Source organism: Mustela nigripes, chromosome 2 (genome assembly GCF_022355385.1).
Source record: "Mustela nigripes isolate SB6536 chromosome 2, MUSNIG.SB6536, whole genome shotgun sequence".
NCBI lineage: Eukaryota > Metazoa > Chordata > Mammalia > Carnivora > Mustelidae > Mustela > Mustela nigripes.
Window position 1 is genome coordinate 5,060,728 of NC_081558.1, and position 19,824 is coordinate 5,080,551.

The 19,824-nt window shown below is 61.9% G+C and overlaps 1 protein-coding gene and 1 long non-coding RNA gene across 10 annotated transcripts; one reads left to right on the forward strand and one right to left on the reverse strand.

The window, feature by feature from the left end:
- Window positions 1–193: 193 nt before the first annotated feature.
- ADAMTS10 (ADAM metallopeptidase with thrombospondin type 1 motif 10) lies at window positions 194–19,287 on the forward strand. 9 transcript variants are annotated; one of them, XM_059388825.1, is made up of 26 exons: window positions 194–303; window positions 2,590–2,669; window positions 3,887–4,073; window positions 4,262–4,608; window positions 4,971–5,127; window positions 5,536–5,753; window positions 7,404–7,487; window positions 7,621–7,766; window positions 8,197–8,240; window positions 8,382–8,487; window positions 8,583–8,729; window positions 8,968–9,109; window positions 11,751–11,858; window positions 12,311–12,456; window positions 12,571–12,634; window positions 13,575–13,677; window positions 13,968–14,101; window positions 14,201–14,324; window positions 15,207–15,287; window positions 15,373–15,536; window positions 15,631–15,757; window positions 15,852–15,981; window positions 16,291–16,495; window positions 16,734–16,910; window positions 16,984–17,143; window positions 18,513–19,287. In XM_059388825.1, exons 3-26 carry the CDS (start codon window positions 3,986–3,988, stop codon window positions 18,620–18,622), a joined length of 3,312 nt encoding a protein of 1,103 aa, XP_059244808.1. In that variant the 5' UTR covers window positions 194–303; window positions 2,590–2,669; window positions 3,887–3,985; the 3' UTR covers window positions 18,623–19,287. The 9 variants fall into 9 exon arrangements, 8 of the variants coding, with proteins under 8 accessions (XP_059244808.1, XP_059244803.1, XP_059244807.1 ...); XM_059388820.1 differs by having other exon boundaries at window positions 212–303; window positions 3,024–4,073; XR_009402297.1 differs by lacking the exon at window positions 194–303 and having other exon boundaries at window positions 2,076–2,669; window positions 3,024–4,073; window positions 18,513–18,728; window positions 19,180–19,287.
- LOC132010875 (uncharacterized) lies at window positions 2,676–7,383 on the reverse strand. Its single transcript, XR_009402298.1, has 3 exons — window positions 7,314–7,383; window positions 5,988–6,075; window positions 2,676–2,886 (listed from the first exon to the last, which is right to left on the reverse strand). It is a non-coding gene; the product is annotated as an uncharacterized LOC132010875 (long non-coding RNA).
- Window positions 19,288–19,824: the final 537 nt, after the last annotated feature.

The window sequence follows — 19,824 nt, forward strand, 5'->3', positions numbered from 1 at the left end:
CCCCCCCCCACCCAGCCCCCCCGGCGGGCCCGGTCCGGGCGGGGCCGCCGGAGTTCCCGGGTCCCTGGCTCGGGTCCAGCCCGCGGCCCAGGCCGGGCGGCGGCGGCGGCGGCGGCGGGCGGGGTTCTGGCCGCGCGCGGTTTGGGGGTTTTTTTATAACCCTGGCAGGCGGCTCAGGAAGTGCCTTCCCCGCGCCCCCTCCCCCGGCCACGCCGCCGCGCTCGCTCCCTCCCTTCCTGCGCTGGGCGGCGAGACGGCGGCGGAGACGGCGGACGGAGGCCCCGGGCGGGCGGGCGGCCGCAGGTAACGGCGCGGGCGGCGCGGCGGGGAGCGGGCTCGGCGGGGCCGGCGGGCGCCCGCGGGGGAGGCGGCCGGCGCCGGGCGGCCGCTGGTGACCTTGTGTGTCCGCGTCGGCCGGGGACGGCCGCGGGCCCGGGTCTGTCCGACCGTCCAGCCGCGGGGCGGGGGTTGTGACGGTGTGTGATGTCCCCGAGTGTGCGCGACACTGAGGTCGTGCGGGCGCCTGTCTGGGTGTGTTCGCTGCGTGCGTGTATGTGTGTCGGGGTGCGTGTGGGCATCCACGTATGTGTGCGTGCAGCTGCCTGTGTGTGTCCGCAGGAACATGTCCATGAGGGTCTGGGTGTGTTTGTGTGCGATCGTGTGGGGTGGGGTGTGTGTGCATAGGTGTGAGTGTAAACTGACATAGTTAAGTGCTATGTGTGTTGATGTCTAGGTGAGTGTGTGCGTGTCTCTACGCTGTCTCCGGGTGTGTCTGAGAGTAACAAGTGTGTAAATGCCTGTATGTGAGTGCGTCTGGTGTGTATGTCAAGTTCTGCGGGACTCTGTCCGTTGTCTGGTGGGAGTGTGTGAACGAGTGTGTACATGTCCGTGTGTGTAGGCCCAAGTGTGGGTCTCTAGGTTGTCTCCTGTGAATGAGTGTGTACGTGTGTGTGCACATAGGTCTGGGGAGTGTGTGATTGTGTGTCTCCTGCGTTTGCCTCCCGATGTGTGTGTTCTGAGCGTGTTGGTGTGTTGGGATGCGAGCCTTTTGTGGGTCTGCAGTGTCCAGTTGTGGGTACCCAGCGGCGCAGGTGTGGTCACCCTCGAGTGTGTGCATTTGCTACCAGTGTGTGTTTGTGTGTCTGGGTGTGGGAGTGGCACCTCCCACTTCCCTTGAGTCGGTCACGGAGGCCACAGCCGTCTGTCTTCAAGTGTCTCCAGGCCGTCGGGCTCAGGGCCTTTAATTAGTGGCTAGTCGAGGGGGACCCGCCGGGGCGCCGGCCCCCTCCTCCCGCTCTTCCCGCAGGCCGCGGGCGGGCCTTTGTCTGCTCTCCCGGCAGGGTCTGCCTCCCGCCCAGCCAGATGTGCGGCGCCTGGAGAAGGCCTCTGCCCGGGAGGCCTGAGCCTTGGCCTCCACGGAGCGGCCGGATCTTCCCGGCCCGGCCCAGGAGGTCTGGGCGTGGAGCGGCGGGTCCGTCCCGATCGCTGGGATGCGATGGAGCCTCCGCTGTTTCCGGGCCGCTTCCGCGGCATTTCCTCCTCCGGCGCTGGCGCCGTCCCGGTGCTGGCCGCCTCCCTCCTGCCTTCTGGGAGGAGGGGCTGGGAGCTATGGCCAAGCCCGGGCACGCGCGCTCGTGCGTGCGTGCGCGCCCGTGCACACAAGCCACTCGGGCACACACAGGGCCACACACAGGGTCACATGGGCACAGGCACCACACACAAAGTTACCTATGTACATACAGTCTACTTATACAGTCACACACCCAGAGACACGCAGAGTCACACACATGCAGTCCCGCACACATCCTAGTGGAGACCCCTGCTGCTGCCCCCAGCCGGGCTCAGCCCGGGAACCCCCTAACCTCCCTACCCTCAGTATCACTTTCTCCCCAGACCCACTGACCTGTTCCCAGTACCCCCATGGCAGGTCACCCCTGGCTACCACCCTGCAAAGGGGCCACTATCCCAGATCCTCCCCCCACACACACACCCACCCACCCCCCCAGCCCTGGAGGGACACCTGTCCCTCCCTGCAGCCCTCCCTCCATCCCCACCCACCTATGTGGCTCCTTCCACACACCCCCCACCCCTGCTGTGAGGTCGAGGGGCCCAGCCTCAGAGGACAGTGGTGAGGACTTCAGGGGTGCGGAGCAGAGAGACTCAAAGACACTGCAGCCGGGACCAGAGCCACAGAACCGCTGCGGGGAGATTCTGCACCAGGCCTGGCCGTGCAGGAAAGAAGGAGAGAGACAGGACTGGGGGAAAGGGAGCTCCAGCCTCACTCTGCAATGAGAACGTTGCCACCTTGGCATGGGAGGGGAGGGTGGTTAAGGCCAGGGGAGGGTCGGGGGAACTGACCAGGAAGGGGTTTAATCAGAACCGGTCAAGGTCTCCAGCATGGATTACAGGAGAGGAGGCAAGAGGAGATCAGAGCACAGGGAGGAGGGAGTTTGGTGGGGGCCCAGGAGCTGAGGGAGGATGAAATCCAAGAGGAGGCTTGTCAGGGTCAGGGGGAAGGGCAGAGTATTCTCAGCCACCCCTGAACTTCAGACCCAGGCCAGCTCCTCCTCCCTGCCCCTCCCTGTCTAGGCACTAACGCAGAGGCTGAGGCACAGAGGGGCTCACGCACAGGTGTCCGACCCCAGGCCGCCCACTGCCACCCCCAAAAGGTAAAAACAAACCAAAAAACAAGGGATAATCATTAGCCCAGCTGAAGGGACCAGTAGGGTCACAGAGTGTCTTGGAGTGAGCTCCCCGTCCCTGGAGGGGTCCAAGCAGAAGCGGGTAATGTCAGCTTCTAAGTCTGCATCTTGTTGAAAACCTGGCTCCCTCTCCCTCGTGTGCTGAACTGCCCTGTTTGGAGATCAACTCTCAGACTTGGCCAGGCTGCAAAGAAAACAAGACAGTGTGTGATTAAGGGGGAAACGGCACAGGGGAGGAGGAGGAGGAGGAGGAGGGTGGAGACTGCAGTGGGGAGGAGGGTTTGGCACAGGGTAGTGGCCCAAAGTGGTGTCTGTGCGCAGCAGGCTGGCCTGGGGCAGATGCCAGAGAAACCGAGCTCTCCCGGACAACCCTAGAGCTTCCAGAAAGAAGAATCTGAAAGGAGAAGGAGTCGAACCAGGGGCGAGGCTGGAAACAGAGGGTGGAGGAGAGGTCAGAGGGACAGATGCCACCTGTAGGTGTGAATAATGCTCCCTGTGGCCGGGGACCCAATGGCAGCGCCTAAGTCAGAGAGGGTTAGTGGGAGGAGCCAGTCACTTCTGGCTTAATCTGGGCTGAAAATGCCCACTGACCAGCACAGCCTTCAGATGTGTTCCACTCCAGCCTCCCCTTGCTGCGCTCCTGCCTCCCCACGGGCACTCTGCCCAGCCGCACTGGCCCTTGTGCTCCTGGGTCCACACCCAGGTCCTCCCTGCCTCTGGGCCTTTGCCTCTGCGGCTCCTCTCCCTGGGCACCTGCTCCTGTCTCTTCGTGACGAGTTTCTTCTCATCCTCCAAGCCTGTTTCTGAGCCTCCCCGTTATTTCTAGAGAACTTGTCACAATCTGAACTCCTCTGGTTCGGTCACTCCCAGGAGATGGCCCCTCGGTGGGCAGAGACGGCATCTCTGCCGTGCCTATCGTTAGCCATGAACGAGTCCTCAGGATTATTGTGGAAATGAAATGAAATGGTGTGAAAACACTCAGGCCGGTGGCTGGCACGTAGTAGGTACCCACTGAGTCCCGATCCCCTGTGTATTCCTGTAGCATAGGGAGGATGAGGGGGGTGGGGACAGGGAGAGGAAATGCCAGAGGCATCCCGGGAGCTGGGAGGAATAGGCTTCAGCACTGGCCACACTGGGCAGCAGGACAAGGCACCCGCCCCCCCGACCCAACTCCTCCCTCCCAGGAGCCCGGTGATGCTGCCCAGGCTGTGAACAGGGGAGGCGGTGCTGTGGGGGCTGCCGGCAGCCGGGGCTGGAGAGAGACATGTGGACACGTGGCCTCTATGGCTCCTGCCTACCAGATCCTCCGCTGGGCCCTTACCCTGGGGCTGGGCCTCACATTCGAAGTCATACACGCCTTCCAGTCTCAAGGTAGGGGCGTCCCAGGGCAGCATGGGGAGGGAACGAGGAGCCGAGGAAGGGTCAGTGGGGCTGGGATGGCAGTCACTTGGGGGAGGGCCCTGGGGTCAGTGAGGCCAGCATCACTGGCCCCATAGCCAAGCCACAAAGACCCAGATCGCTCCTATGGCTCACCCCAAGCCTCTGACCCTCGCCCGCAGATGAGTTCCTGTCCAGTCTGGAGAGCTATGAGATTGCGTTCCCCACGCGAGTGGACCACAATGGGGCCCTGCTGGCCTTCTCGCCCCCCACGCCCCGGAGGCAGCGTCGGGGCACAGGGCCAGCCCCAGAGTCCCGCCTCTACTACAAGGTGGCCGCACCCAGCACCCACTTCCTGCTGAACCTGACCCGCAGCCCCCGCCTTCTAGCAGGGCACGTCTCCGTGGAGTACTGGACACGGGAGGGCCTGGCCTGGCAGAGGGCTGCCCGGCCCCACTGCCTCTACGCCGGCCACCTGCAGGGTCAGGCTGGCAGCTCCCATGTGGCCATCAGCACCTGCGGGGGCCTGGTGAGCAGAGGGTTCCGGGAAGCAGGGGGACATGCCCACCAGCTTGGGAGTTATGAAAAACACTTCTCCATGTAGGCCAGAGAAGGAATCCAGGTGGATGGTTTTTTTTTAAGTATTTTGAGCTAGTCATAAGGATTAGTTATTCTAGGACATAGCTAAAGCAGAACTTTGAGGAAAATGTGTAGCCATAAGGTCAGGCTGCAAAGGAAACCAATCAAACTTCCTCCTCAGAATGGTAAGAAAGAAAAGCAACATAAACCCACTAAGACAGAAAGAATGGAATCGTAAAGACATAGGTACTGTCCCATGGGCCCTGGAACCAAAGCCTGATCCAAGCCCTCCACCTGCTCCCCAACCCCCAGCATGGCCTGATTGTGGCAGATGAAGAAGAATATTTGATCGAGCCCCTGAAAGGTGGGCCCAAAGGGGCCCAGGGCCCAGAGGACAGTGGCCCCCATGTGGTGTACAAGCGCTCCTCTCTGCGTCACCCCCACCTGGACACAGCCTGTGGAGTGAGAGGTACATCTGTCTTTGTGGGGGCGGGCAGAGGGAGGAAGCAGTGTGTGACGGCCCTGCCGTGAGTGAGACAGGTGCTCAGGCATAAACCCTCTGTGATCAGACGGACATGGTGCACAGTGCCCATGCCGAGGCAGGCGGCTCCATGCCTATGTTTGGGCAATGGAATTTTCAGGAAGTGGCGCGGTCACTCTGGTTGTTGTGGGGCCCAGCTGTCCATGCCACCAACCAATGTGACAGCGTAGAGCCCATCCTCTGGGTAGTGGACCATAGTAGAGCCAGACATTGGACACCTAGGACACCCAGTAGCCAAAGACCAAGGGTTCTGCCGGCCCGTGGGGCCAATGCACCATCAGACAGGGTCACAGACCTATGAGCAGGCAGCAGAATGACCAGAAATTGTCCATCCAGATGAGAAGCCATGGAAGGGGCGGCCGTGGTGGCTCCGTACCCTGAAGCCACCCCCCGCCAGGCCCCTGGGGAATGAGACAGAGCGTGGCCAGCCAGGCCTGAAGCGCTCCGTCAGCCGCGAGCGCTATGTGGAGACCCTGGTGGTGGCTGACAAGATGATGGTGGCCTACCACGGGCGCCGAGACGTGGAACAGTACGTGCTGGCCATCATGAACATTGTAAGTGCCTCCCCCTCCCCGGCCATGGAGCCCTGAGATCGGGGAACCCACGCAGAGGGGACAGAGTGAGAAAGGAGGCCGGTTGGGCAAGGAATAAGGAGAAGCAGCCTCGCTGGGCGGCCAGGAGCATAGACTCAGCTCTGCTGCTTTTGAGCTATGTGCCCTTGGACCAGTCCCTCCCCCCCCACCGTGCCTCGGTTTACCCACCCTTTGAAATGGGGGTAGGAATAGTACCTCCTCCGGAAGGCTCAGGCAGTCGCAGTGAGTCGGGATAGCGTTCCAAAGAGCCCCGGGCACGCGGTTGAGGCTGCGCAGGCACCTGCTGTATAAAACAAGGATGCAGCTTGAACTTGAGGCCAGCAGGACACAGGGGGTCACCTGAATCCTCCCGCAGGCACCTGCCCACCACTTCACGTGGTGACCTCGCTCACCCACACTCAGATGTCCCCAGGGCCCATACCAGCTGTCTGTCGAGACTCCGGATCTCTCTGAGCCTCAGTTTCCACGTTTGTACGACACTGTTGTCATAATATCTACCCCAGGAGGAAAGAGTCCAGGCGGGGTGGGGGGCAGGGGGAGCCAGACAGAGAGGTGGCCCAAAATGTTGACATAGCACCGCACTTATGCCCTAGCCCTGCTTCCCTCCCTTGGGCTTTCAAAGTTGGCTAGAACCTGGGCACCTAGGTGGCTCAATGGATTAAGACTCTGCCTTTGGCTCAGGTCATGAGCACAGGGTCCTTAGATCGAGTCCTGCATTGGGCTCTCTGCCCAGCAGGGAACCTGCTTCCTCCCTCTCTCTCTGCCTACCTGTGATCTCTCTCTGTCAAATAAATAAATAAAATTTAAAAAAAAAAAAAAGTTGTCTAGAACCTGCCAGAGTTTCTATGGCTCTCCACGTGGGACAGTGATGCCCCAGGCTCCGAGATCACTGCACACCGTGGCGACCGCCCCCCTGACCCCAGGCTCTTCCTCCTCCTCCCTCGCCCCGTCTCCAGAGCTTCCTGCCCCCGACTCTTCCACTTTCTTATGGTGATGCTCAAATTGATACCTTTATTTTTTTTTTTTTAAGATTTTAAGTACTGACCTGAAAGAGAGAGAGAGAGCACAAGCAGAGGAGAGGCACAGAGGGAGAGGGAGAAGCAGGCTCCTCACCAAGGAGGAGTCACGGGGACATGGGGTTCAATCCCAGGACCCCGGGATCCTGACTAGAGCTGAAGGCAGATGCTGACCAACTGAGTCACCCAGGCGCCCCCAAATTGGTACCTTTAGACAGCCGTGGAATGAGAACAAATGTGCACATTCCTCGGGCCACCTCTGGGCAGAGACACTTGGGGCCACTGCGGGGATGGGTAGGGATAGAGGACAGACAGACAAGCTGAATGGGGGTGAGTCAGAAAGGAAGGTACCAGGGAGCAACCCAGACATGAAGCCCCCTTGTGGCACCTATCCGCTGTGGGTTCTGACCTCTCTGTGTGTCGGTCTGCCCCTCTGTAAAATGGGAATGACCATTGTCCCTACCTGCACAGCAGGGGTAGCCCGAGCCTGGCCCGCAGGACTCACCTGGGGAAGGAGGGCCACTGCCGTTTTGCCTTTTGTCTCCTGCTCTGGGCCCCTCTTAAGACTCGGTCTCTCTTGTTTCTTGGAGGTCAGGTTGCCAAACTTTTCCAGGACTCAAGTCTGGGAAACATCGTTAATATCCTGGTGACACGCCTCATCCTGCTCACGGAGGACCAGGTGCGAGGGCCCCTTCCCCGCCCCTGCCCCCGCACCTGCCCCCCGCACACCAGCACTGCCTGTCTCCCCCTCCCCCTGCCCAACCCCCTCCCACAGGGGTGGCTGGCCCCCATGCCCCCCTGTCTGTCTGCAGCCAACCCTGGAGATCACCCACCATGCCGGGAAGTCCCTGGACAGCTTCTGCAAGTGGCAGAAATCCATCGTGAATCGCAGCGGCCATGGCAATGCCATTCCGGAGAACGGTGTGGCCAACCACGACACAGCAGTGCTCATCACGCGGTGAGGGGCGGGGAGGACTCCAGGACATGGGCCGGGGGAACGCGTGGTCCCGGGGACCCTCCTGGTCCAAGCAGGGCTCACTTCTGCTGGGAGATGGGAGAGGCTGGGAAACTGCGGCCACTCCAGTGGGGAGTCAGATTTGGGGAGGGGCTGCTGGGAGCCTGAGAGCCTTGGTTCAGGAGGATGGGGGGAGGGTGGGGACAGTTGGGCACAGACAGTCTTGTTCCCTCGCTGTCTCATTGATGCAGTCAGTCGGTCACTTACGCACCCCCAGCATCCCCGAGGTCCACTGAGGGCAGAGCACGGGCTCTAGGCGAGAGGCCGAAGGGAGCCTCCGAAACCAGTTACGGTGGCCCCTGCAGGGATTGGGGCCTGACTGCCCCAGCGCCTGACTGCCCCAGCGCTTGACTGCCCCCTTCTCCTTCCACAGCTATGACATCTGCATCTATAGGAACAAGCCCTGTGGCACACTAGGTACTTAACCCCCGTAGGCTTCAGGCACCCGTGGAGGCAGCGGATGGGTGCCCCCCCACCCCGGCCCCGGCGGGATGGGGACCTGGCTGGACCAGCCCTCACAACCCGAGCCCAGCCCTGCCCCACGCGCCCACCCCCCAGGCCTGGCCCCCGTGGGCGGCATGTGCGAGCGCGAGAGGAGCTGTAGCATCAACGAGGACATCGGTCTGGCCACTGCCTTCACCATCGCCCACGAGATCGGACACACGTGAGGCAGGGGACACCGCGGGGCATGGGGGACGGGGACGGGCCGGACGGCAGGTTCCTCGGCCCTGGTGGTGGAGCCGACGCCGCTCTCCCCAGGTTTGGCATGAACCACGACGGTGTAGGGAACAGCTGTGGGGCCCGTGGCCAGGACCCGGCCAAGCTCATGGCCGCCCACATCACCATGAAGACCAACCCTTTTGTGTGGTCGTCCTGCAGCCGCGACTACATCACCAGCTTTCTGGAGTGAGGACGTGCCCGCGTGCCCGCCCCCCCCACCCCTCCCCCTGCTCCCGCTCACCTTGGCTCGGAACGGGGTGGGGGAGGGGGCGCGGGGGAGCGGGGTCTGGAAACCGGAGCTGCCTCCGGGAGGGGTCCTGTTCCCTACATAGGGCTGCACCCTATGACCCACCCCCCCCCCCCCGGGCCCCTGAGCTCTTCGCCTGCAGCCCCCTGACGTCACAGCTCCTTTTTCTTGCCCCAGCTCAGGCCTGGGGCTGTGCCTGAACAACCGGCCCCCCAGACAGGACTTCGTGTACCCCACGGTGGCACCCGGCCAGGCCTACGACGCAGACGAACAGTGCCGCTTCCAACATGGAGTCAAATCGCGTCAGTGTAAATACGGGGTAGAGAGAGCCTTCCTGCTTTCCTTCCTGGGAGGGGAGGGGCCGCAGGGGGTGGGAGCGTCGGGAAGGGGGTGAGCCCCCGTGGGGGCCAGGGGGAAAGAGGTGCACAGGTGTATAGACGTCACGCGCACTCAGTGACTGGGAGGGTGGGATATCCTGGCCCTCCAGACCCCTGATTTTGGGGGCTGGTCTGGGGAGACCTTGGGCACCCCCTCTGTCTAGCCTGTCAGGCCACTGGTGGGCTGCTGCAGGACTAAAGTCCCAAACCCCCTAACTGGGCAGTTTTTCACCAAACATTCCAAATGGGGTGGAAATAGTTCCCTGGGGACGGACCATCTTTCCCACTCGGCAAAAAACTGGGCAGAGCCTTCCAGGGACACCCTGTCTTCATTCCCCACATCCCCCACCAACTGGTTCACAAGATCGCCTGGCCCTGATGCTTGGCTGGACGGGCTCTGAGCCTCCGGGCCACCCCTCCCTCTTGGTGAGGTTTGCATTGATTTCCCAAAGCCCCATCCTTCTGTAGAGAAACAAGCTGGGGGTCTCACTCCCAGCTGCCCCCAAGGAAGCTGGAGGCCCGCCGGCTTCCTCAAGACTCCAGAGATCAGAGTTTAGATGGCCACGTCCAAGCTGAGGCCATGTCAATTCAACACAGGAAAAGGCAGCTGTTCTAATGCCCTCACTTCATCCCAGGGCAAGACAAGGAGACAAACCCTGGCATCATTTCTACTTAACCTGCTCTCCCACCCTCCCTAGCCTGACTGGTAACTGTAGCACCCTTAACGAATTTCTAAAGAATCTGGAGCATCTGCTGTGTCCCTGGTATCCTAACCATGATGACAGTGGCTGACGTTTACTGAGCGCCCACTATGTGCTAAGCATGTGATATGTTTCATCTTGTTTAAACTCTTGACAATCCTGCTATATTTCCACATTACAGGTGAAGGGAATGAGGCATAGGGAGGGTGCCTTGCCCAATATCACAGTTCAAGAACATGTCAGAGCTGGGACTCGAAGGTCTCACTGTGACTCCAAATTTTATAATGAGGTGGGGGAGGGGAGGAAGTGCCGGAATAAGGAGCTTGGGCCGGTACTGGCTGTATGTTGAATTGATTCTTTCTTTTATTTCTCCAAGGAACATCTTCCCGGAGCCCCTGGCAAAGGGGGAAATTATTGACTACATATAACTTGGCTAACGCGTGTAAAGAGCTAGGCCCAGTGCCTAACCCAGAGATAGCTGTGGTCATTGTTACACAATAACGGGGAGTTTGTGCAATCTCTTTCAGATCTACTCTGTCACATGCCTCTCAGCCTTTTATGTAGGCAAGGCCTATCTCTTAGATGAGAAGACAGGGAGGGGGGGTGGCAATTCCCCAGCGGGGCTGAAGTCTCCCCGACTGGCTCAGAGCCCGTTCACGTGCACCACAGCGCCTCCTTGTGGAGAGAAGGAAAAGCAGGACTGGAATAGCCAGTTCTCCTTAAGAGGTGTCAGAAGTGGGATGAGGGCCCGTGATATTTACAAATGGCCGGGAGGACACAAGCCAAGTGAAGCCAGAAAACCAGGCTGAGTTTTTAACTGAGATGTAGCCTCTGAAGGAGCACAAGACAGGGACTCTGGAGGACAGTTGAGGGAGCGGACTTGAAAACAACTTTCCGGAACTTCTCATGTGTGTGCAGATGTCTCTCAGAGGCTGCCCCTTCCTACAGCCATTGATTGGCCCCGTCCCAGAATATTAAAACTTGAAAGGATTAGGTTCAAAGAGGAAATGGCACATGGTTATAAAAAGGAGAATGAAGGCTCTCCATTTCCCAGGGTTGGAGAAGGCCCTGGGAGGTGGGGCAGATGTAAGCTAGAGGGTCAGAGATTTGGACACCCCTGAACCCAGGGGATTTGTCCAGCGATATTAACCTGAAGGGTCAGAGAGACTTCCTGGGACTGGTCCAGCCCAAGCAGGATTCCGACAGGAAGGTGGGCTGAGTTTTCAGTGGGCAAAGACGCATCCCAACCAGATCCAGCCTGTCTTTGTTCAGGCCGAGTCTCCCATAGAGTAAAAGTTCCAAGAGCTTCCACAGTTTGCGGGGTGGTGGGGGAGGGCAATAAAGAAGACCACCAGATGGAAAAAATTAGAGATGAGGCCTTTGACCTGAGCCATCTTCCAGGCCAGGGTTTTCAGAATTACTGTTCTCCCGGGGGGCCGCTTAACCCATCCCAACAAGGAATGCAGAATCATCTTCGTTCCTCAGCAGGTTTGGAGACTCAAGAGGCACCAGAGTGATGAGATCACAGAGTGGTCTATCAAAGGCCCGGGTTAGAGCCAAGGCTGCCCCTCAGAAGCTGTGTGGTCGCTAGCAAGTGACTTTACCTGTCTAAGCCTTGGTTTTCTCACAGTGAAACGGGGGTAGTGATGCCTAAGGGAGCTTGCCACACACACACGGACGTTGGTAAAGTGCAGCCCATAAGGTAGAGGGGAGGTCTCAGGCCATGCCCCACAGGAAGACTCCAGAAGGCTCCTGGAGACCCAGCGGAGGAGCGCTGGGGCCCCACCGCAAGGCGGCAGCGAGCGGGTCGCCGCCCCCGGCGGGCGGGCTGCCCGAGGGAGGAGGGCGGGGGACGAGCCTGAGCAGGCGCCTTGGCCCGCAGGAGGTCTGCAGCGAGCTGTGGTGTCTGAGCAAGAGCAACCGGTGCATCACCAACAGCATTCCTGCCGCCGAGGGCACGCTGTGCCAGACGCACACCATCGACAAGGGGGTGAGCGCCGGCCCCGGCAGCCAGCCGGGCCCCGCCCCCTGCCCTTGAACCAAGCCCACCGCGCCGCTGTCGGGGGTTTCCGTCGGCTCTGGCCACGCCCCCTTTCCTTGAGCCACGCCCATCGCGCCTCCGTGCGGGTTTCCGTCGGCTCTGGCCACGCCCACTGTCCAGAGGTCCCGCCCATGGCCTGAGGCCACCCGCTGCCCCTACTCCAGCAGTGCTAGACCCAGGGCAAATTTCACCTCCCGGCGGTGACCGTAGGCTTAGCCCACGCCCCCATCTTGCCTGTGTCTGGGTCCCCAGACCCCACTTCCACCCTCGCCCCTTCGGTCCCATCCCAGAGATGCGGTGACCTCTAGCTGGGGGAGGGGCGGGGCAGGAAAGAGCGCGGGGATCCCGGGAGTCCGCGGAGCCGGACTCACCCTGCTTCCTCTCCCCAACACCTGCCGTAGTGGTGCTACAAGCGCGTGTGCGTCCCCTTCGGGTCGCGGCCGGAGGGCGTGGACGGGGCCTGGGGCCCGTGGACGCCGTGGGGCGACTGCAGCCGGACGTGCGGCGGCGGCGTGTCCTCCTCCAGCCGTCACTGCGACAGCCCCAGGTCAGCTCTCAGGACCCTCTGTAAAGAGAGCGGGGCGCGGGCGGGGTCCCCCTCTGTCTAACAGCCTCCCTCCCGCCCCACATCTGTTCTGTCTCCCCACCCCAACCCTTCCAGGCCAACAATCGGGGGCAAGTACTGCCTGGGTGAGAGACGGCGGCACCGCTCCTGCAACACCGACGTGAGTTTCCCCAGGACCCCAGGCTGGGATCCGCTGTCCTGCCCTGCCCTCCAGACACCTGCCCGGGGGCTCCCCTGCAAGCGTCTGGTTCCTTCCCATTCTCAGATGACTCCCCCACCTTGAACTTGTATGACCTCCGCATCCTCCTCCAGCTACAGTGCACTGCACCTCTCCTCCCTGCAAAGCTGGGTTCCCCAAACTTCCCCAACCCCACCCCAAAGCCATCTCCAAGCTGTCACCAAACCCAGTAGCCACTGAGGACCCAGTTTGGGTCCTCCCTTTGCCCTCCCTTCTGCCCAGGAACCATGGCCTCCGTCCACAACTCCCTACCCCACTCCACCCCCGTGCTGCCATCACCCCTGCCCTGTGCTCCCAGCTCCTCCCCACAGACCTTCTGTCTTCTCATCTCCACTGCTGTCCCTTCTTTAAATGCCGGGGTTCCCCATGGCTGGTTGGGGCTTCTGACTGTGAGCGAGTCTTCTGTGGACACACCCAGTAAGCACAAGGCTTACTGCAGCTGGGGGTGTTCAGAGGGCGCGGAGCGCTTGGGGGGCCGCGGGGTGAGTGGTCTTCCCAGCCCCACCTGGAGTGGCTCCTGTCTCCATGCCCCACCCCCCATAATGAGTGCCCCTGGCTCCTTTCTAGGCCTGTTCTCAAGAAAGGCCTCATGGTCTGAAGCCAGAAACCCAGCCAGCATCCCCAGCTCGCCCCAAACTCTCATGGGTCATCTGCTCCATCTCTGAAGTACCCGTCCCTCCAGCCCCACCGCCTGGCCCTGGCCCACGCCACCAGCCTGTCTCACCTGGCCCCCCACAGCTTCCTCCTGGCCTCTTGCCTTCAGCTTCCCCCTCCAACCCAACCCTGCTCTGAGCATCGGGCCTGTGCCCTAACTCCACCCCCCAACACATGGCTTCCCTCCCTGTCCCTCTCTTGCCCCCAGGACTGTCCCCCGGGCTCCCAGGACTTCCGGGAGATGCAATGCTCCGAATTTGACAGCATCCCTTTCCGTGGAAAATTCTACACGTGGAAGACATACCGAGGAGGTGAGTGAGGGACCCAGGAGGCCATGGGGCACTGGAGGGCGGCAGCAGGTGGATGCAGCGTCGTGGGGTCTGACTGAGCACCCCCTCACTCAAAGGGCCAAAGAGCCCAGGAATGTGGTTCAGCAGTTCCTTGACTGGACACCGGGAATCCCGACTCCCTCTGCGCAACCTGCCTAGCCACCCTGGGGCTGGGGTCTCTCCCTCTTTGCCTCCCCTACCCCCATCCTCGGGAACGAGCAGGGAGTCCCGGGTGGCCTGGCCCTCCGTCTGACGGGGCCGTGCCCCCCCAGGGGGCGTGAAGGCCTGCTCACTCACATGCCTGGCCGAAGGCTTCAACTTCTACACGGAGAGAGCGGCCGCCGTGGTGGACGGGACGCCCTGTCGCCCTGACACAGTGGACATTTGCGTCAGCGGCGAGTGCAAGGTGAAGGGGACTCCCAGACAGAGGGCAAGGAATAGGGGAGTGAAGACAGGGAGCGGGGCTCACTGACGCTCGGCCCCCCCACCCTCCCCACCTCCCCAGCACGTGGGCTGCGACCGGGTCCTGGGCTCCGACCTGAGGGAGGACAAGTGTCGGGTTTGCGGTGGTGACGGCAGCGCCTGTGAAACCATTGAGGGGGTCTTCAGCCCAGCCTCGCCCGCAGCTGGTGAGAGAACCCCATTCCTTCTCCCTCTGGCCGCTTGGTGACTGAGGGCAGGACGGGCCCCATCACAGTAGCCAGCGTCAGCTACTCAGACCCAGGGGCCCGGTGGGGACCCCAAGAAGTCCCGGGGCACAGCAATGCCCCAGCTCAAGGCCAGGGACTAGCTTGGGCTCTGGCGTCTAAACCTTGGCAACCAGACCTAAACCTTTCCCCGCCCCCACCCTGGGAGGCTGGCCCTGGGTTGGGGGCAGAGGGGTTGACCACTCTCCATGGTCTGAACCAGGGGCTTGAGGGACTCTGTGCTGGAGGAAAAGTCTTACGGGGGGAGGGATATCTGTAGGGTATGGTGAACTTGAGCCTGCCTTCCAACCTTGGGCTGAAGGACAGCGACCCCAGGGAGTCGGGGGTGGCTCCGGGGAGCCGACACACACAGTGAGGCCCCCGTGTGGGGTTCAGGGGACAGGAAGGGACCTGGGTTGGAAGTGGTGGAGCCCGCACTGCTGAACTCGCCATGTCACCATGTGTGTTGGGGCCTCCACAGTGTCCCCATCCCTCTGCGCCGGGTGGGTAGGAAGCGGACCACACCACTGTGGTGGTCAGAGAGGCAGGAAAGTTGGGGTTCCAACCCCAGCCCCGCCACTTCCTAGCTGTCAAACCTGAGCGAGTTGTTCAGCTTCCTGAGCCTCAGTCTTGCCATCTGTAAAATGGGTGTGACGACCCATCTACTTCACAGAGCCAGACCTGGTGCTACAGAGGATGGCCTTGTAAGCACTTACTGCAGTAATGGTTCGCTGTCATCATCGAGGGCCAGGAATGGGGGGGTGGGGCGGGTAGGCTGGTGCGGGGGAAGGGCCAATTGGGCGACATCTGAGTTCCGCCATCCAGGATATGAGGAAGTCGTCTGGATTCCCAAAGGCTCCGTCCACATCTTCATCCAGGACCTGAACCTCTCCCTCAGTCACCTGGGTGAGCTGGAGATGGTGGGATGAGGACTGGGGGTCAGCAGGGGGTCAGTGCAGCTGGGGTTCTGACCCCTATGCTGTCCTCCTAGCCCTGAAGGGGGACCAGGAATCCCTGCTGCTGGAGGGGCTGCCTGGAACCCCCCAGCCCCACCGCCTGCCCCTGGCTGGGACCACCTTTCAGCTGCGGCAGGGGCCAGATCAGACGCAGAGCCTAGAAGCCCTGGGACCCATAAACACATCTCTCATCGTCATGGTAACAATAGTGGGAGCAAGATGCCGGAAGACAGCAGCCTCCTTGTGGGGACTGGAGCTTGGCTTCCATTTGATGGCCTCCTCCCCCACCCCAGGTACTGGCCCGGACAGAGCTGGCTGCCCTCCGCTACCGCTTCAACGCGCCCATTGCCCGAGACGCGCTGCCTCCCTACTCCTGGCACTATGCGCCCTGGACCAAGTGCTCAGCCCAGTGTGCCGGCGGTGAGGTCGGGGTGCGGTCGGGGGTAGGCACTGGTCCCCTGGGCTCCGCTGCTGGTCCTGGTGGGGCTGAGCGGGTCTCCTGGCCACCCCCCAGGCAGCCAGGTGCAGGCCGTGGAGTGCCGCAATCAGCTGGACAGCTCGGCGGTGGCCCCCCACCATTGCAGCGCCCACAGCAAGCTCCCCAAGAGGCAGCGTGCCTGCAACACGGAGCCTTGCCCACCAGAGTGAGTGCCCGCCGAGGCTGCAGGCTCGGGGTGACAAGAGCCAGAGTGGGCAGTGCTCCCAGGATCAGGGTGACAGGGCTCCCGGGGGTGGGGTGGAGGCTCTCCCTCAGCGTGACGCACCTCCCACCCCCAGCGTGGGTGCAGGGTGGGGATGTCCCAGGGGTGTGCTGGGGTGCTCCCTGCAGAAGCAGCCCTGTGCGGAATTCTGCCAAGATGCTTGCTCCTGGGGAGGAGGAGGATATGCCGGGACCCCAGCCCGAGGGACGGCCCTCCCCTGCACACTCTCTCAGACCTGCCCCCTCCCCGCAGCTGGGTTGTAGGGAACTGGTCCCGCTGCAGCCGCAGCTGCGATGCGGGGGTGCGCAGCCGCTCCGTGGTGTGCCAGCGCCGGGTGTCAGCCGCCGAGGAGAAGGCGCTGGATGACAGCGCGTGCCCGCAGCCGCGCCCACCGGTTCTGGAGGCCTGCCAAGGCCCCGCTTGCCCGCCGGAGTGGGCTGCCCTGGACTGGTCAGAGGTCAGCCCATACTGCTCCCTGTGGGGGTGGGGGGATGCTGGGAAGCCCTTAATGGGTTCCCACCAAGGCACCTCTCGGCAGTCACAAGCCCCTCCTGCTCGACCTAGTGCCCCCCCAAACCGGTCCAAGGTTAGCTGACCTCTCCTTGTCGCCCTCTGGACCACCATCTGCCCCTCCCTGCCCCCCGCGTGGGGGGACTGGAGCACCCAGGAGCATGAAACCCCCTCTCCGACTGCAGTGCACCCCCAGCTGCGGGCCAGGCCTGCGCCACCGCGTCGTCCTGTGCAAGAGCTCCGACCACCGCGCCACGCTGCCCCCTGCGCACTGCCCGCCCGCAGCCAAGCCGCCAGCCACCATGCGCTGCAACTTGCGCCGCTGTCCCCCGGCCCGCTGGGTGACAGGCGAGTGGAGCGAGGTAGGCCGGCGCCCTGGGGACGGGGGCGGAGGGAAGGGGCGCCCCGCTGAGGCTCAGCAGCGACTCCCCGCAGTGCTCCGCACAGTGTGGGATCGGGCAGCAACAGCGCGCGGTGCGCTGCTCCAGCCACACCGGCCAGCCGTCGCGCGAGTGCGCAGAGACTCTGCGGCCCCCGTCCACACAGCAGTGCGAAGCCAAGTGCGAGAGCGCGCCCCCCGGGGACGGCCCCGAAGGTATGTGCGGCGCGGGGCCAAAAGGTTCCACGGGGGCCCTGTCCAGAGCGTGGGAGTCCTGACCATTGGCCTGGAGCATCTCCAACCACCGGAGCGTCTTTGTCCCCTCCAGGCACTTCACTGCCTCTCCCTGCAGGCAGTATTTAGTGCCACTATATACCAAGCATATTAGGCGCCTGATCCTTCCGGGCACCCAAAACTCAGGTCATTCCCGCAGCCACCTCCGCGACCTTCATCCCAGTCTTCTCCATCCGAACCGTGAACTGCCGAGTGTTTTCCTTTAATTCAGAGTTTCTCAACCTCTGCCACTATTGATGTTTTGAACCGGATCATTCTTGGCGGGGCGGGGACGAGGGGGGCGGGGGGAGGCGCTGCCCTGGGCCCTGTAGGATATTCAATAGCGGTCCTGCCCCCCAGTGGTGACGAGCAGAAATGTCTCCAGATCTGGCCGTATGTCCCCTGGGGGACAAAATCGCTTTCCCTAGAAAGGAAATATGTCCTTTTTTTTTTTTTTTTTTTTTTTTTTTCCTACCTAAGAATTTATTCTCCATACAGGGCAATAGATAACTTACCCGGGCACTGGAACCAGACTGCCTGGATTGGGTTCCCTCCGCTGCGCCTTCTAATGGGGCAGGCGGATAATGATATACTCACTAGCCCGGGAGCTGCGTGAGAGAGATGGACTAAAACAACCCACGAGGCCCTTTATTAGGCACCAGGCCCTGTCCTACCTCACTGGCCAAGTGGGAGCCCGCATCACTGTCGCAAACGGACGGTCGATGACCACGAACACAAAATACTCAAATACCCTGAGAAGGAGCGACTTCTCTGGACCTCAAGGTCCTCCGTCGGTCACAAAGGGAAACCAGCAAGGATTACAGCCCCAAATGGACCAAAAGGATAACTGAAAGGGAGTGCTTTTGTCGTAACTGAATACTGAGTCTGAGTCCCAGACTCAGCACTGTCTCTCCCAAAGTCCACCAACAGTCTAATGACATATTTACAAGCCTCTTCCACACACTTTTTTAAAAAAGATTTTATTTATTTATTTGATAGACGGTGACCGCTAGAGAGTGAACACAAGCAAGGGGAGCAAGAGAGGGAGAAGCAGGCTTCCCACCGAGCAGGGAGCCAGATGTGGGGCTGGATCCCAGAACCCGGGGATCATGACCTGAGCGGAAGGCAGACACTTAACCGACTGAACCACCCAGGCGCCCCTTGCACCCTCCCCCCAACTTTGAGTTACAGTTATAAGCTCCTTTTGAGAGGCGAGGAAACTGAGGCAGAGAAGTTAGGAAGCTCTGTGAAGCCTTCAGATGCGCTCCTAAGGGAACGGGCCCTGAGCTCTGATCTCTCCCGCCCCCTCTAGAGTGCAAAGACGTGAACAAGGTCGCCTACTGCCCCCTGGTGCTCAAATTTCAGTTCTGCAGCAGAGCCTACTTCCGCCAGATGTGCTGCAAAACCTGCCACGGCCGCTAGGGGGCGCGCGGCCCCCAGAGCTAACGCTGGGCGCCGGCTGGAGGGGACCCGGCCCGCAGCTGGCCAGCCTGAAGGAGCCCGAGGGGGCGGGAGCTGGGAGTAAAGGGTGAGACGAAGCCGGAAGTTATTTATTGGGAACCCCTAAAGGGCCCCTGGCTGGGGGATGGAGAGGGGCTGCCCACCCCAGGGCCCCTCCTCATCCCCTCTCCCAGTTCATAGTGAGCCCCCCTCCAGGGTGGGTTTGAGGAGGGAACAACTAACTGTTCGCCCTAGAGCCCTTTTCACCCACTCCTAGGGAGCCCCTAATACTGCCCCCCTTTGGCCGGAATATGTACTGTGAAGAGTGGGGGTGGGGAGGGGGTCTGCCTGTGTCCTGCCCCCCACACTGCCCTATCCCTCCACTCTGAGCTGGGGGCGGGGGAGGGGGAGGGTCTATGTCCGCTCTGGGGGAGGGGGATTAGCACCACCTCCCTGACACCCTCCCCCTGACCAGACTAGCTACAAGGCTGAGGCAGAGCTGGCAAGATCCACCACAACCTCTGCCCTCCCTGCCCCAGGGGGACCCCGACATCCAGGCGCCCCCATCATGGTGCTACAGACCCTGCCCTGGGGCCCACACACCCCTCGCCAGGAAGCCCTCCATCAATAAAGTTCTGTCTTGTGTAGCTTTCCGAGTGTTGATTTGTGACAGCGTCCGTGAGTCTGAGTCACACGCAGTCCCCGCCACCGAATGGAAGGGGCCGTGGCCCCCGCCCCAGCCCCCCACCCCGCTCCCGCCGCAGGTGGGTCCCATCAGTCCAAAGGGGCCTTTCACCAGCCGGGACAGAGCCCAGTGATACGACAGCTTCTAAGGAGGGTCTCAAGCCCCCCGGTCTGGCCCCGGCCTCCCCCCCCCCCGCAGCCCCCCCCCCCCCCGGCCCTCGGCTCGGTCCAGCCGCCCGGGCCGCCCGGGGCCCCGCGGAAGTTCCTCAATCTCCCGCCATCTTCCCATCTCGGGGCGCCTTTGCGGGAGCTGCTTCCTCTGCCAGGGGCACCCTCCCCTCCCCTTTCCACCCGGTTAACTCCAGCTCACCCTGCAGCCAGGGTCCCCTCCGTGCAGAAGCCCCCTCGGAAGCCTCCGACCAGGAGAAGGTCCTCCCGCCGCTCGCTCACTCGCGGGTGTCTGGAGGCTTCGCCGCCGTCTGCGGGCGCCACGCCCGGGA